This window comes from Zalophus californianus, chromosome X (genome assembly GCF_009762305.2).
Source record: "Zalophus californianus isolate mZalCal1 chromosome X, mZalCal1.pri.v2, whole genome shotgun sequence".
Taxonomy (NCBI): domain Eukaryota; kingdom Metazoa; phylum Chordata; class Mammalia; order Carnivora; family Otariidae; genus Zalophus; species Zalophus californianus.
In genome coordinates, this window is record NC_045612.1 from 117623893 (window position 1) to 117636955 (window position 13063).

The 13063-nt window shown below is 41.7% G+C and overlaps 1 protein-coding gene across 3 annotated transcripts in view; it reads left to right on the forward strand.

The window, feature by feature from the left end:
- The window catches only part of PIR (pirin), a 103368-nt gene that overhangs the window by 85780 nt on the left and 4525 nt on the right, over positions 1 to 13063 (forward strand). For all 3 annotated transcript variants that reach the window (XM_027608965.2, XM_027608966.2, XM_027608967.1), the window contains exons 8-9: positions 5641 to 5723; positions 12518 to 12584. In XM_027608965.2, the coding sequence (XP_027464766.1) occupies positions 5641 to 5723; positions 12518 to 12584 (150 nt within the window). The remainder of the gene's footprint in view (positions 1 to 5640; positions 5724 to 12517; positions 12585 to 13063) is intronic.

The following is a 13063-nucleotide window of genomic DNA, read 5'->3' on the forward strand; positions in this document are numbered from 1 at the left end:
GAATTTTATCTCCTTCCCTTCCTCCTACCCCCCATAGAGATGTTAACGAGAAAAACAAAAGGGCAAGAACAAATCGCCAGAGGAAAAAAGACAAAGCAGAGATAGCTATTAAATATGTACTGACGTATAAAAATCTATAAGAGAGAATCCGGAAAACTCTTTCTGACTTTACTGCCTCAATTTTATCTTGCTTTTAAAACCACAGATGGCAGGAACTGATAAGCAAGTAATTGTCTTTTCCAAAATGTCACGTACCTCCATTCTTTTGGAATAGATGTTATAAATGTTCATTGAGCTGGAACAAATAGACTGCCATTTGGGTTGAGAAAGTAATCTGCGGAGATTCCATAAAATGGAGATTAGGAGGACTCAAAAAATATTAATTGATACAGGAAGTTCTTACAAGACAGATATTGGTACGTTGTGAGTAAGGACAGGTGGAGGTTTCAACAGGACAGATTACTGGAGTGGGATCTTTGACAGTCATCATTTACCGAGGCATCAAGTCCTTTGACCAGCCCTCAGCTGACATCTGTGTAGTCTAGGATAAAAAGAAAAAATCAAAAGAAACTAAAAACTGCATGGTCAGAAAGCCAATAGATCCCAAGTATACTGGCACTGAACCCCTTCCCTGCAGCTGAGATGAAAATAACATTACACATTAACACAGAGATCAAAGGGTAGAGGAGTTTGTATCCTGTATCCCTGCAGCGTGGGACATTTTATCAGCTTGGATGTCAGTCTCCTAGAGGGACCAGTATCAGGTATACTGTTGGGGCTGAGAAAAGATATTTAGAAATCAAAAAATACTTGTCTGTGGTTATTGAAATGACACCTAACTGGCTTATGCGGGTGGTGAAATGTTTCAGACTGACTTAAATAAGCCATTATTCATGCTTAGTTTGTGCTCAGCCCTTTGCTTCTGGTTCTGGGTGGTATAAAGTTTGACACCGCCCCTGGATGTCAGTGAAGGTGGGGAAACACTTAGAAGCCCTCCGAATTGACCTCCACTTACCTAGAATTAACTGGACTGAGCAGTGTGCTCATTCCATGGGGGAATACCTTGTGTGAGGTGCTTTGAACACCCAGGATGATCAGCAACCCTGGTCTGCCTGCCCATTGCTACTTCCTTCAGCCAAATTGAGACAGTTGTGATTGTTCTCAAATCTGTTATGCCACTTGCACCGATAATTGCAATTATGTGATTTAATGAAACAATATGTAAATTAATGAAGTAAGTATAAAAAAGAGTTGGTATTTTTAGGGGCACCTGGGTGGCTCAGTTGGTTAAGTGTCTGCCTTCGGCTCAGGTCATGATCCCGCGGTCCTGGGATCGAGCCCCACGTCGGGCTCCCAGCTCAGTGGGGAGCCTGCTTCTCCCTCTCCCTCTGCCCCCTCCCCCCGCGTGAGCTAGCGCACTCTCTCTCTCTCTCTCTCTCTCTCTCTGTCAAATAAATAAATAAAATCTTTTCAAAAGGAGTTGGTATTTTTAGAACAACTAAGGCCAATGCTTTGTAAAAGTGAGTTGCTCAAGAAGAGCTTTTGAATTAGTATGGGAAAGATGACAGAAAAAGAATGGGGGCAACTAATCTCGAAGGATTTTGGTGGGTACAGTCATTATAGGTATGCTTTCGAAAGACAGGGCTTCAATCCAATCAGCGAACCCACCTTGACTGTATTTCTAAAAATTGGCAAATGTATGCACATATACACTTTAAAATGTTGTGGAGGCAGCTGATTGTCTCTTTCAATTAATGATCCTGATTTCATCAGATCAGAGGGCTTCGACTGTACATACAAAATTGATGAAATCAAACTCTAGTGGAAGTGCCAGCCTGTGTAGAGTGGCCAGTCACTCGGATGGCAGTCCTTACAAAGAGAAAGGAAATCTGGCACATAGGGAAAAGTTGCCCAGCAATTAATCACACACCGAAGCTGCCGCACTAACTTGAAAATATGTTTTCAAGTATTTTGCCCTTTCAGGACTGGTTCGGCAAACCAAAATCTTTGCAGTTCAATTGTTTTCAGTTACATCTTCCTTAACTGCCCTATTAGATTTAACATTCTTGGCGAAGCTTCTCAATGGAAACTATTTATTATCTGATTTGGCTCTGTTTGTAATTGAAAGGAGTCAAAAACAATAAAGTATATTTTCTTTGAGACTAATTTTAGGTTCAAGAGATAACCAGGTGGGTGAAATAGCATAATAACGATAAGAAGATAGAAGCAATCTTTGTTTTCAGGGATCCTGTTGTCAACATTTCATAAAACAATAACAGAAGCTAAAGGTACACTTAGAATGACCTGGAAACCTCACTCCAGCCTCTGTAACAAAGGTCTACCTTAAGCTGGAGCATTTCACATGGCCTCTTCAGAATCAGCATTGTGATTCCTCCCCTAGAGCAGCAAAGAGAGTGGGCAGAAATTTGTGCTCCATATAAAGTGAGGATTGGTGTTCTCAGGACAAGATGAACTCTTTGCTTCTAAATTCACGTTTGCTCACAGACCCGTGAACACCGCAGTCAAGCAAGCTCTCCTGAGAGGAAGTGCAGAGGAATCCCAATTCTGCATTATTTGACAGTTGTCTCTTGCCAGCTCACTCCATAAAGACAAGGGAGGGGCTGTATAAGTTGTTGGGGTTTATGTATGGTGGAACATGCTACATCATAAAATGAGGGGCCAGGAGTAGACCTTGTGGGTAATGTATATGGGCGTTGTGTTATGAATGAGTTGAAGATAAAAGACATGGTCCATTGCGCCCAGGGAATCTCAGTAAAGCACCCATAATAAAATGCTTCTTCATCTCACAGTTAAAGATACTACCCAGTTCTAAATGTGGTTATTCTTAGACTCCCAGGCCTCTCGGTTTTATTGCCAAATCCATGCATGAGTAGAAAGCCTGAGAGGAGGCCTATCGTTCACTTCCATGACATCTGTTGACCTAAATCTTCGATGGGGAAGGGACCTTTAGTGGTGCGCTGGGCTGGCTGTTACAAGCTCGCAGGGGCCCATCAAGCGCCTCTTCCCTGACCTCACACCTCACATCAGTAGCTTGAAATTGACCACAGTGGGGGCCTTTACGCCACGGAAATGAGCATGCTACAAATCGGGTTCGTTCTCCCGCTCCGACCTGAAAGACAGTTTTATTTTCTTTTTTATTTTCTTAGATTTTATTTATTTATTTGTCATAGAGAACGAGGGCAAGCTGTGGGGAGCGGCAGGCAGAGGGAGAAGCAAGCAGCTCTACTCTGCATTCTCAGTAGTGATTCACATGAAGTGTGTTTTGGGATGGCCACGGCACTGTAATGGGAGAGGAAAATATCTGTGATTTCTACTGGAGACAGAGTCGGCGGCCCAGCGAATACTACAGTGTGGTAGTTGGCTACATTCATGACCAAAGGAAAGGCCACATCTCAGCTAGGTGTTCGTGAAAAGAAAGATGTGATTTATCTGCCATCCAGTGATTGCTCTGAGTTCTATCCATGAGTCCAGGGGCTGCACTGACTCTAGGTTAAGAACTCCTGCTCGGTTAGAATCCTATTTCACATTTGCAAGCATCGCAATGAGCCTTGTTGCTTCACACAGGTTATCTCCAAAGTGGAGTTTACAAGGGAGGATTTCTCTAGAAAGAAAAGTAGCTTTGTTTGGACTCCAGTAGTCACAAAATTCACAAATTAGGTGTCTGTTTATGTAATAATTCCTCAAGCTATTATTTTCATTTAAATAAGCATCCCCTAGTTGATTATTCAGCTTTAGCTTTAACGTGTCAGGGGGATGCCCATATTTATATCCCCAAATGTCGTGAAGGTGTATCCCTCTTAGATGTCTCTGTGGGCTTCTCTCCCTGCTTGCAATCTTTTCTCTGTTGTCCATTTGCATGTCTTGGTTTTTTACCCAACTGGAAGAACCAGCCCAAACCCCACCTCCTGTCTCCAGGCTCCTGTGGCTTCTCCATTCCCTACCCTCGTGCAGAACCACTGCTGTCATCTTCAGGTCACTCTATTATTCTGTTCCTAGTGAGGATCCTATTGGACTCCTCTCTCCCACTGTTGCCAAGTCCTTTAGATTCTTTCTTAACCCCACCTCTAAAATCCGTCCCACTCTGTCAGTTCAGACTGTAATTCGATTTTATTTATCCACTTGTGAGAGAGAGAGAGTAGAGAGCGCGTGTGCGCGTCCTAGAGGGAGGCAGAGGCAGAGGGTGAGGGAAAAGGACAAGCAGACTCCCCACTGAGCGGGGAGCCCAATGCGGGGCTCGATCCCAGGACCCTGAGATCTGAACCTGAGCCAAAGTCAGCTGCTTAACCGACTGAGCCAGCCAGGCGCCACCCGACTGTAATTCATTTTCACTGAGACTGTGATAATAAACACCTAACAGGTCATCCTAACTTCACTCTTGCCCCCTCAGTCTATTCTATACTCTGCTCCCAGAGTTATGTCTTCAAGACATAGATCTGACCATTTCACACCCCACTCTCTCCTCAGAGGCCCTCCACTTTATATGGATAAGCATGGCTTCCAGATCTCTTCTTCATCTGAAGCCAGTCTACATTTCCATCATTCTTCCCAGAGGAATGTCGCAGCAGTGGTAGAAGGATCACCCTTCCCCTAGAGACGCCCTGCATGTTCCCCGCACCTTACCTTTGCCCAGGCTATTGTCTTGTCTAGAATGCCCTTTCTCCTAGCTTTTCCCAGCGTAGGTCTCTGTAATCCTGCAGAGCTCTATTCAAGTCAGTTGCTCCACAACAAATCCTTAGGGCCTTTAGACCTGAGTTAGCCCCTACAGCCCCGTTCTCTCATTGAACTTTGCTCATTATTTTATCGTTGCACTAAGAAACAATTTCATCTGTATTTCATCTGTCCGTGTCATTATAGAAGGGGTAGAAACGTAGCCCGTCCTGAAGACACCCCCCCAGCGCACACAGCGTTTAGCACAGAGCCTTGTTCATAGTTCACTACCTATCCCGCTTACTTATTTATCAAGGGAATTACTCTCTGATTAAAGAATGAAACTATATTTAGCTCCTCCCAGTGAGATTGGAGTTATTGGTTTAAAAGGAATCTGAGGGGTGCCTGGCTGGCTCAGTCGGTAGAGCTTGCGACTCTTGCTTCTCCGGGTCGTGAGTTTGAGCCCACGTTGGGCATGGAGCCTACTTAAAAAAAAAAAGAACAACAACAACAGGAATTGGCTTTGCTCTTCTTTGGATTTTCTCATAGTACTAGGCTCTTGTGAGTACTCCATAAATACATGCTGGCAGGAATTAAAGATGGCATTTACTAATTTTCCTAAGTGTGCTTAATTTTTATGAGGTATGTATAATTTGCTCAAGGACGCATTCTTATTAGCACGTAGTGCTGAAGACTTTGCTTATTAATTGGACTGTTAGACCTGCTATCAAAAGTATAAGTGGAAACATGATGCAGGATTCACCTCCCTGTTTTTTTCTCCATTGGAAGCCAGCCAGTTTCAGACTTTAATACTTGAAGATATAATCAACCAAGAGATTTAAGGAGATTCCTAAGTCTCTTATGTCTGAGGTTGAAATGAATATTATGGTACTATGGAGTTAACCACATTTGTAACTATGTGATAAATGTACTATAAAGCACGTTCGATTTCATGGGTCATCTTTTTTGTAGGGCCTGATGATGCACAGCAAAAAATAGAACCTCATCACACAGCAGTGCTGGGGGAAGGTGACAGTGTCCAGGTGGAGAACAAGGTAAGTATTAAAAATCGTTAATTTTCTTGAATTGCACTTTCTACTAGTTTACAGGTAAATGCCTAAATCTCCAGTACAGCTGGAGAATTTTCTCTCTTCCTTAGGCAAAGAAACTATGCCCCGCATTTATCATTAACTTCTTTATTTCTGTTGGTTTATTTTAAGGTTTTCTCTGTACACGTTGCTCATGTTCTGGACTCACCTGAAGTCTCTGTTGTTTATCCCTAGACATTTGAATGTGGAGGCAACATGTCTTCCTTGTCTCTTAATTTTCTTTCTTTAGATGCTTGATTTATTTTATTTTTAGTCTAAGTGAAAATGGATCAACCCTCTAGGAGTATAAATATAGATCTCCATGATTATTCACAGAGAGCCCTTTGCAAGTCAGCCTCATTTTGAACCAAGAGGAGCATATGATGCATTTCGTAGACCCTTTTATGTTGAACCCCTGCCTCTTAGGTAGAGTTTCTGAGATTTTAGGAGTCCCCTTGCCTAGTTTCTTCCCTGGCTCTCTTTCATTCCCTTGGGTGATTCTCTTACTCTCTTGTGAGCCTGCTAAGCCAATCTGATGGCTTTGTGTCATTTTCATAAAAAGGATTGAAGAGACAACTGTGCAAAAGCCTCTGACAAGCTGAATTTTTCAAAGTAGGGATGAAAACTGCTTCAGTGTGTAGGTGACTGGTGGAGAGGCAGGCTGACTGCCGTGTGGTGCTCTGCCCCTGGGGTTGTAGAATGCAGTGGATTTGGAGTATTACTACATCCTAGCCCACTTTTCTGACAGCTCACCTACTGCTGCTTTAGTCATCCATGGCACCACCATGAACTAGGAAAAGTAAGTAGAAGAAAATCCTCCGGGGCACCAGAGAAAATGCAGATCTCAGGGTCTGTGCCCGTCTCTTACTAGGTTGAACTGTTTTTGAAATTGCTACTCTTGACCTACTGGAAATGGCAGTTTCCTTTGTGCCAACCCCGTGCAGGAAAGAAGCATGGAAGCTACACGTAGGCCAGAACCTCCTGATGGCAGATTTGTTTGTAACATTATCCGATTTAACTTGACACCTCCGTTCTTCCTGTAATCTAGCAGAGGGCACATTGCAAATGAGAAGGACTCGGAAGCCGGAATGAACCACCAGAAAGTTGCCGAGGAGAGCCAGAAAGACAGGAGGCAGCTGGGAGAGCCAAGAGTTGGCGAAAATGTCAGTTCACTGGCTCCAAAGGCACCGTTCTGTTGTGGGCACTTCTGTCATTAATGCTGTGTACGAGCATAGCCAGAGCAGCAAGGCATGAGAATGATTTCTATGAGAAAAAGGATTTTAGAAAACTAACATTTCAATGGGTGTGTCATGCTTATGTCCGTGGAGAGCAGCAAGTCCCTGTAGATTACAACGGAGAAGGGATAGTGAAAGTCTCTAGGTAGCTTAGAAAGTTCACTGATCTGAACGCCTAATTTAATAGGTAGTCATGTCAGAGACATGTTACCCAATGAGGATTCATACTTTAGGCCCGGAAGTTCAGGGCACATAACAGTTTCTAGAGCTAGAAAAAGCCTCTACAGTATCCTGATTCACTCCGTGGCCCCAGGTCAGGGTTATCTGCACTGGGAACTGAGCTTGAGGATTAAAGAAGGAAGATGTGACTTCCTAATGCTCCCCCTAATCCCATTTGCACTGAGTTGTGGCCAAGAATAAGTATTTGGTATACTCCCTGGCTTCCGTCTAGCCCTTTCAGTACTCCTTGCTTCTGAGTCTTCCACAATCATGCCTGTCTACCTGGTTAACCAGTGGTATGTGTGGTTTCCTCTAGAGTGGCCAATCCTCTGGGGCAGGAGAGGGGGGCACCGAAGGGTTGATGCGGATCACGTCTGTCCCCGGGTTTCCTGCTCCATCTTAGCATTTCACTTGTCTTAGGGTCAGCACATTTTCGGCTTCAGGGACCCCTGTCTTCTTGCAGAGGGTGGATTGTCCTCTGTGACTATTACTGTGAAATCTTCCATGGCAGGTAGCAACTGCAGGGGGCCTGGTTTATGCCAGATTTCAGAGTCTTTAAGCCAGACCCTTTGACTTTTTGGAGGAAGCCCTAACTCCCAACAGTGGCTTCAAAATAGTCTTAACTTTTTCAGATTTCTTAGAGATTGGGATCAACCCCCCATGCTACACTGGGCATTTAATCCTGGACTGTACTGATGACCCTGAAACAGCCTCTGTTTCAGGGAGTAAGGCTCCCTGTGCTGCTTTGGCCCACAGTTGGTGCTCTGGGTGCCAGGATCAGGATCAGGAGTACATTGCTTTGATATGAAAGGCTCAATGTCACCTTGAGAGACATGCCCTATTGAGAAAGTCTTAAGCCTCACGCATCAGCAGAATCACTGGTAGTTTGTCAAGGTAGACAATCAATTCTTCATTGGCTGCCCCCAAAACAATACTTGAGAGTCACGATACTCTTAGCTGCCAACATTCATGGGGAACTCAGTAAATGAATACAGATTAACCTTTTGATTCAAATACAGATCGAAAGACAGAAATGAAACAAAACACCCTATTAAAGCTAGAGACAACTTTTTTGCTTATTTATGGGTAAAAATTCATAATCATTAATTTTTAAAAACTGATAACAGTTCACTGTTTTATCTTTAAATTGGCCTAAGAAGTGTGAACAGTGAAATGCAGTAAGAACAAATGCATACAATTAAGTCACGCTAAAGTTCGGTTTCTTCCTGGTAATTGTTTTCAGGTAATGTATCACTATGATAGGTGTCCTTAAACTAAAAGCATGCCCCTTAACTCATTCTCAGAGTCCTACTGCCATCTCAAGCTTCAGAATCAATCAGACTGTGAGTCCATACTACTCATAGGTGGAGAAGTTATCAACACCTTCAATGAATCATAGGGCCTTCACCTGGGTATCGATCATTTATTGTTGGTATCAGTGGAACTCAGGACCTATCTTGGTAATAATATTTACGGGATAACAAGAGCAATTTGTAAAAGGAAATTATTCAGTCAACCCAGAAGGGGCCTAACTCTGAACTAAGATCTCTGAGAAGGTTCACTGAAGTCAAAGACGTGGTCTGGGCTGGAAGTGATCATGATCTTCAGGTGGGGTAACTATACATGAAGCAGTAAGTGGGGTCCCGTTGCCTTTGTATGGGGTCTTTTCATCAAGCCCTAAAAGGTATTTACTGAGATCCTCACAGGGACTCATGTCAGAAACAGCTCTTCGTTCTCTTTCCTTGTGCATGATTTTCATCATTTGACATTATACACAAGGTCACCGTAGATGAGGACTTTTCAGGGTAACAGCAGTTGGGACTTTTAACCACATCAGCACTCTACTGAAGATACAGAAAGATGATTAGCTTTCACCAAAGAAGGCTAGATAGGGAAAGAAAAAAAGATACATTTAAGAAACAAGAAAAGGACATCAAACATCTGGTTTAGGGTAGAGGAGAAGAGGCTACTGAGAGATTAATTTAGTTGGAAAGGTCATTAAAGGAAGCATGGACCTCATTCAGGTTTCTGAAATGGGAATCCAAACTCCTGACCTCAACACCCAGCAGTGAAATCATTTTTCATTTCACATCAAATGTAAGTGTCCCTTTATTATACTGTCCAAATTATAAATGGAAAGTCATCATTTGATCTGAATAATATCAAAAGAAGCAGGGCGCCTGGGTGGCTCAGTTGGTTAAGCGACTGCCTTCGGCTTAGGTCATGATCCTGGAGTCCCGGGATCGAGTCCCGCATCAGGCTCCCTGCTCAGCGAGGAACCTGCTTCTCCCTCTGGCCCTCCCCCCTCTCATGTGCTCTCTCTCTTTCTCTCTCTCTCTCATTCTCACTTTCTCAAAATAAATAAATAAATCTTTAAAAAAAATATCAAAAGAAGCAAAACTCTTATTTTTAAACTTGGTCATCATTCCTAAATGTGTAAACTGGAAGATACTTTGTCATTCACAAAAGGTACATCTTCTGAATTAAGAAACTTACATTCTTGGGGCACCTGGCTGGCTCAGTGGGTGGAGTGTGTGACTCTTGACCTTGGGGTTGTAAGTTTGAGACCCATGTTGGGTATAGAGATACTTAAAAATAAAACCCCCCCCCTTTTTTTTTTTTAAAGAAACTTACATTCTGAGGAGTTGGCACATCCATTGATCCAAGAAGGTTGGCCATTCCTTGCCCCTTCTCCCGTAACCCCCAACCCTTTCTCCTCCACCTGCTGACCCTAAAACTCAAGCGTATCTCTGAAAAAGCACCTCAAATCATTATGCAGTGACATCTTCATTCACATTAAATTATATATGATATAGTACTGATGATCAGAACTATTTTTCTAAAATACTTTTCTTTCAAATGTCTTTTGATTCACACTTAAATTTCACCACTCCATAGTCATTCGGGAATAAAGCTTTCCTGATAACTGTGTTTTTTAAGTTGAATTTTTAGTCATTTAAACGTGATGTTGGGAAAAAAAGACATCATTTCCCATAGAAACCCCACCCTTTCCTGTGGGCTTCGTGTATGTTATACACAATTTAACTTGTTCATAACCTTGGATCATCAGCATGTGTATTAATTATTGTCCTGAGCTATAATGTATGATGATGTCTGTAGAGCCTGTTGGCTTAACTAAGTGGTCGTAGACTAATTTTTAAGCTTCTGTGCCTGTTCTACATAGTCTTTTTTTTTTTTCATTTCCATCATTGATCTTAAGCTATTTTCTTGTATTGCTCTGTAGTAGTTACTTTTCTGTCTTCCGGCTCTGAATCCCTCATAGATCTCAAAACCACAAAGCCTAATTGTTAGCATGATATCTAAAGCAAGAATAAGTAGGGACTGAGTGTCTGCACTTAGTTTAAAGTACGAATCTTTAGTATACAGAGTTTATGACATCTGTTTTTAAAATGCGAACTACCAGAAGCCTTTTTAGGCTTTTTGATTTTCAGGTGAGTTCATGCTAGCATACTGTGACAGCAGATTGGGTTGTGGATAGGTGAGGTGATGATGTATAAATAAGTAGAGCCTGGAAATGGTTAAACAGAGATGTTTTTTTGAACACGAAGAAATGAGTAGTGCACCCGCTGGGTGGCTGTGCTAAATGACACCAGCCCTGGAACTGTAGGGAGTAAGTTACGACTTTTGCAGGAACCGTTCTACCCCAGCGTGCCTTCTAATATTTTAAAGTTGGAGGCAGAAGGAGAAATCAATTTCAGTCCTGTACAATACGATTTTTTTAACTACATGGAAGTTTAAAAAATTCATTATTTATTTTTGTTGAATCCAGGTAAGTCTTCTGGTACTAGTAACATTATAATGATTTCTACTTAATAAGCTTTGTATTAGAAGTATATAAAGATAATATGATGTAGAATAATTATCTTACCACATATTTGGAAGTAATGCTGTATTAGGGGCGCCTGGGTGGCTCAATGGCTTGGGTGTCCAACTCTCCATTTCGGCTCAGGTAATGATCTCAGAGTTGTGGAAGGGCTCTGCAATCAGCAGGGAGTCTGCTTGAGATTCTCTCTCTCCTCCCTCTGTCCCTCCTCCTGCGTACGCTGCCTCTCTCTCTCTAATAACAATAAATAAATCTTTTTTAAAGAGGAGAAAGATTTAAAAAAGAAATATGCTATATTATTAGAATAGGGTGAAGTTTTAAACAATTTTTGAAGGCTTTGTTCTAAAGTTCCTCATCATTATTGCTTTATTTATTATTTTATTCTAAATTAGATAGACCTAAGAGATGCCTACAAAGAATTACATAACGTTCAGTTCTCTGTTAGTGATTAACAAATCACCCTAAACTCTAGTGGCTTACAACAGTTGCTGTTTCTCACAGGTGTGGTGGGGGTTCTTCTGCTTTCTCTGGCATTGCCAGGTCACAGGACATCAGCGATAGTGGGGGTTCGGAGTCATACTGTCAGTGTTCTCTGGAAGGATTCCTGTAGCAGCTTAAAATCTCCCAGATGATCTATAAACGTGTCTTTTTTCCTGCATCCACACTGGCACTGGACATTGTAATTCATACTTCCAGTTTTGGGGAAAAAATCAAATCTTAATTCTAAAGACAAACTTTTAGAGACTTTAATATAATAAGACCCATTTGGAGAGAAATTTACCTGAGCAGATGTCGCCTGGATGTTTTTAGAAGGTTCCATTTAGTGCAACGTTACTGGGTCATATTTTACATTAAGAGCAAAAAATGTCAAAAGTAATCAAACCTTACTTTTGGATTTGCATAGATAATGTTCCCTTTTAAAAATTGCTAATGGGAGATTATAAACCCTGTAATACGATAAGCAAATCCCATGGTTTGTCTTAAGTGTGTTTCCGGTTAAAGAAAATCTTTTAATTTGCATTCTCCTCCTTTATCTGAGAAGGTTAATCTTTTGGTGGTCTGGACGTACTCTTGAGTGCTGATTGAGAAGTCCAATCATCTTAAGGAATAAATGTTTCCATATTGAGTGTTAAGACAGAAAATATTTCTGGAATTTATATTCAGAATTAGGAACATCATCCATCTGTCCAGCATGTCAGCTTCAAATTATTCCTAATTTGACATTCAGAAATAAGCATGTTTAGGGTGCTGCCTGGGTGGCTCAGTCAGTTAAGTGTCTGCCTTTGGCTCAGGTCATGATCCTGGGGTCCTGGGATCGAGCCCCATGTTGGGCTCCCTGCTCAGCAGGGAGCCTGCTTCTCACTCTCCCTCTGCCCATCCCCTTGCTTATGCTCTCTCAAATAAATTAAATCTTAAAAAAAAAAAGCATGTTTATTGTTTGATGTTTTCTTCCTTAACTTTAGGATCCTGAGAGAAGCCACTTCGTCCTAATTGCTGGGGAGCCATTAAGAGAACCAGTTGTCCAACATGGTAAGCCCCAAACGATGGCAATTTTCCTGGTTGATTTCTTTTTCTTTGAAAGTATACATGTATAGTATTATGGGGAAGAAATAGCTAGATTTTTGTCCTTCTTACCTACAAATTCGAGGATTTTGTTTCATTGTTCCATCATCGGAGGAAGATATATACATGGCATTTATTTCCATATTCATTCTCTCCTTCTTTTAAAGGAACAGTTCTTGAATACCTATCACGTGTAGGACATTGAGCTTAGAACTGTAGGGAAACAGAAGTAGTGTTTTGCATTCTGTCATAGGGAACTTGAACTTACAGAAAGGTTTTGTGGCCTGCTGCTGGAATATCATTTTTATCTTTACTAAAAACAACAGTGATTTCAATACTGTTTGTAGTCCGTTGTATTTTTAGTGAAAAATAGTTACCTCTTAAGAATATCTCTTTGGCAATTTCTAAAATATTTGAGTCACTCCTCCTTTGTTTAAAAAACAAAA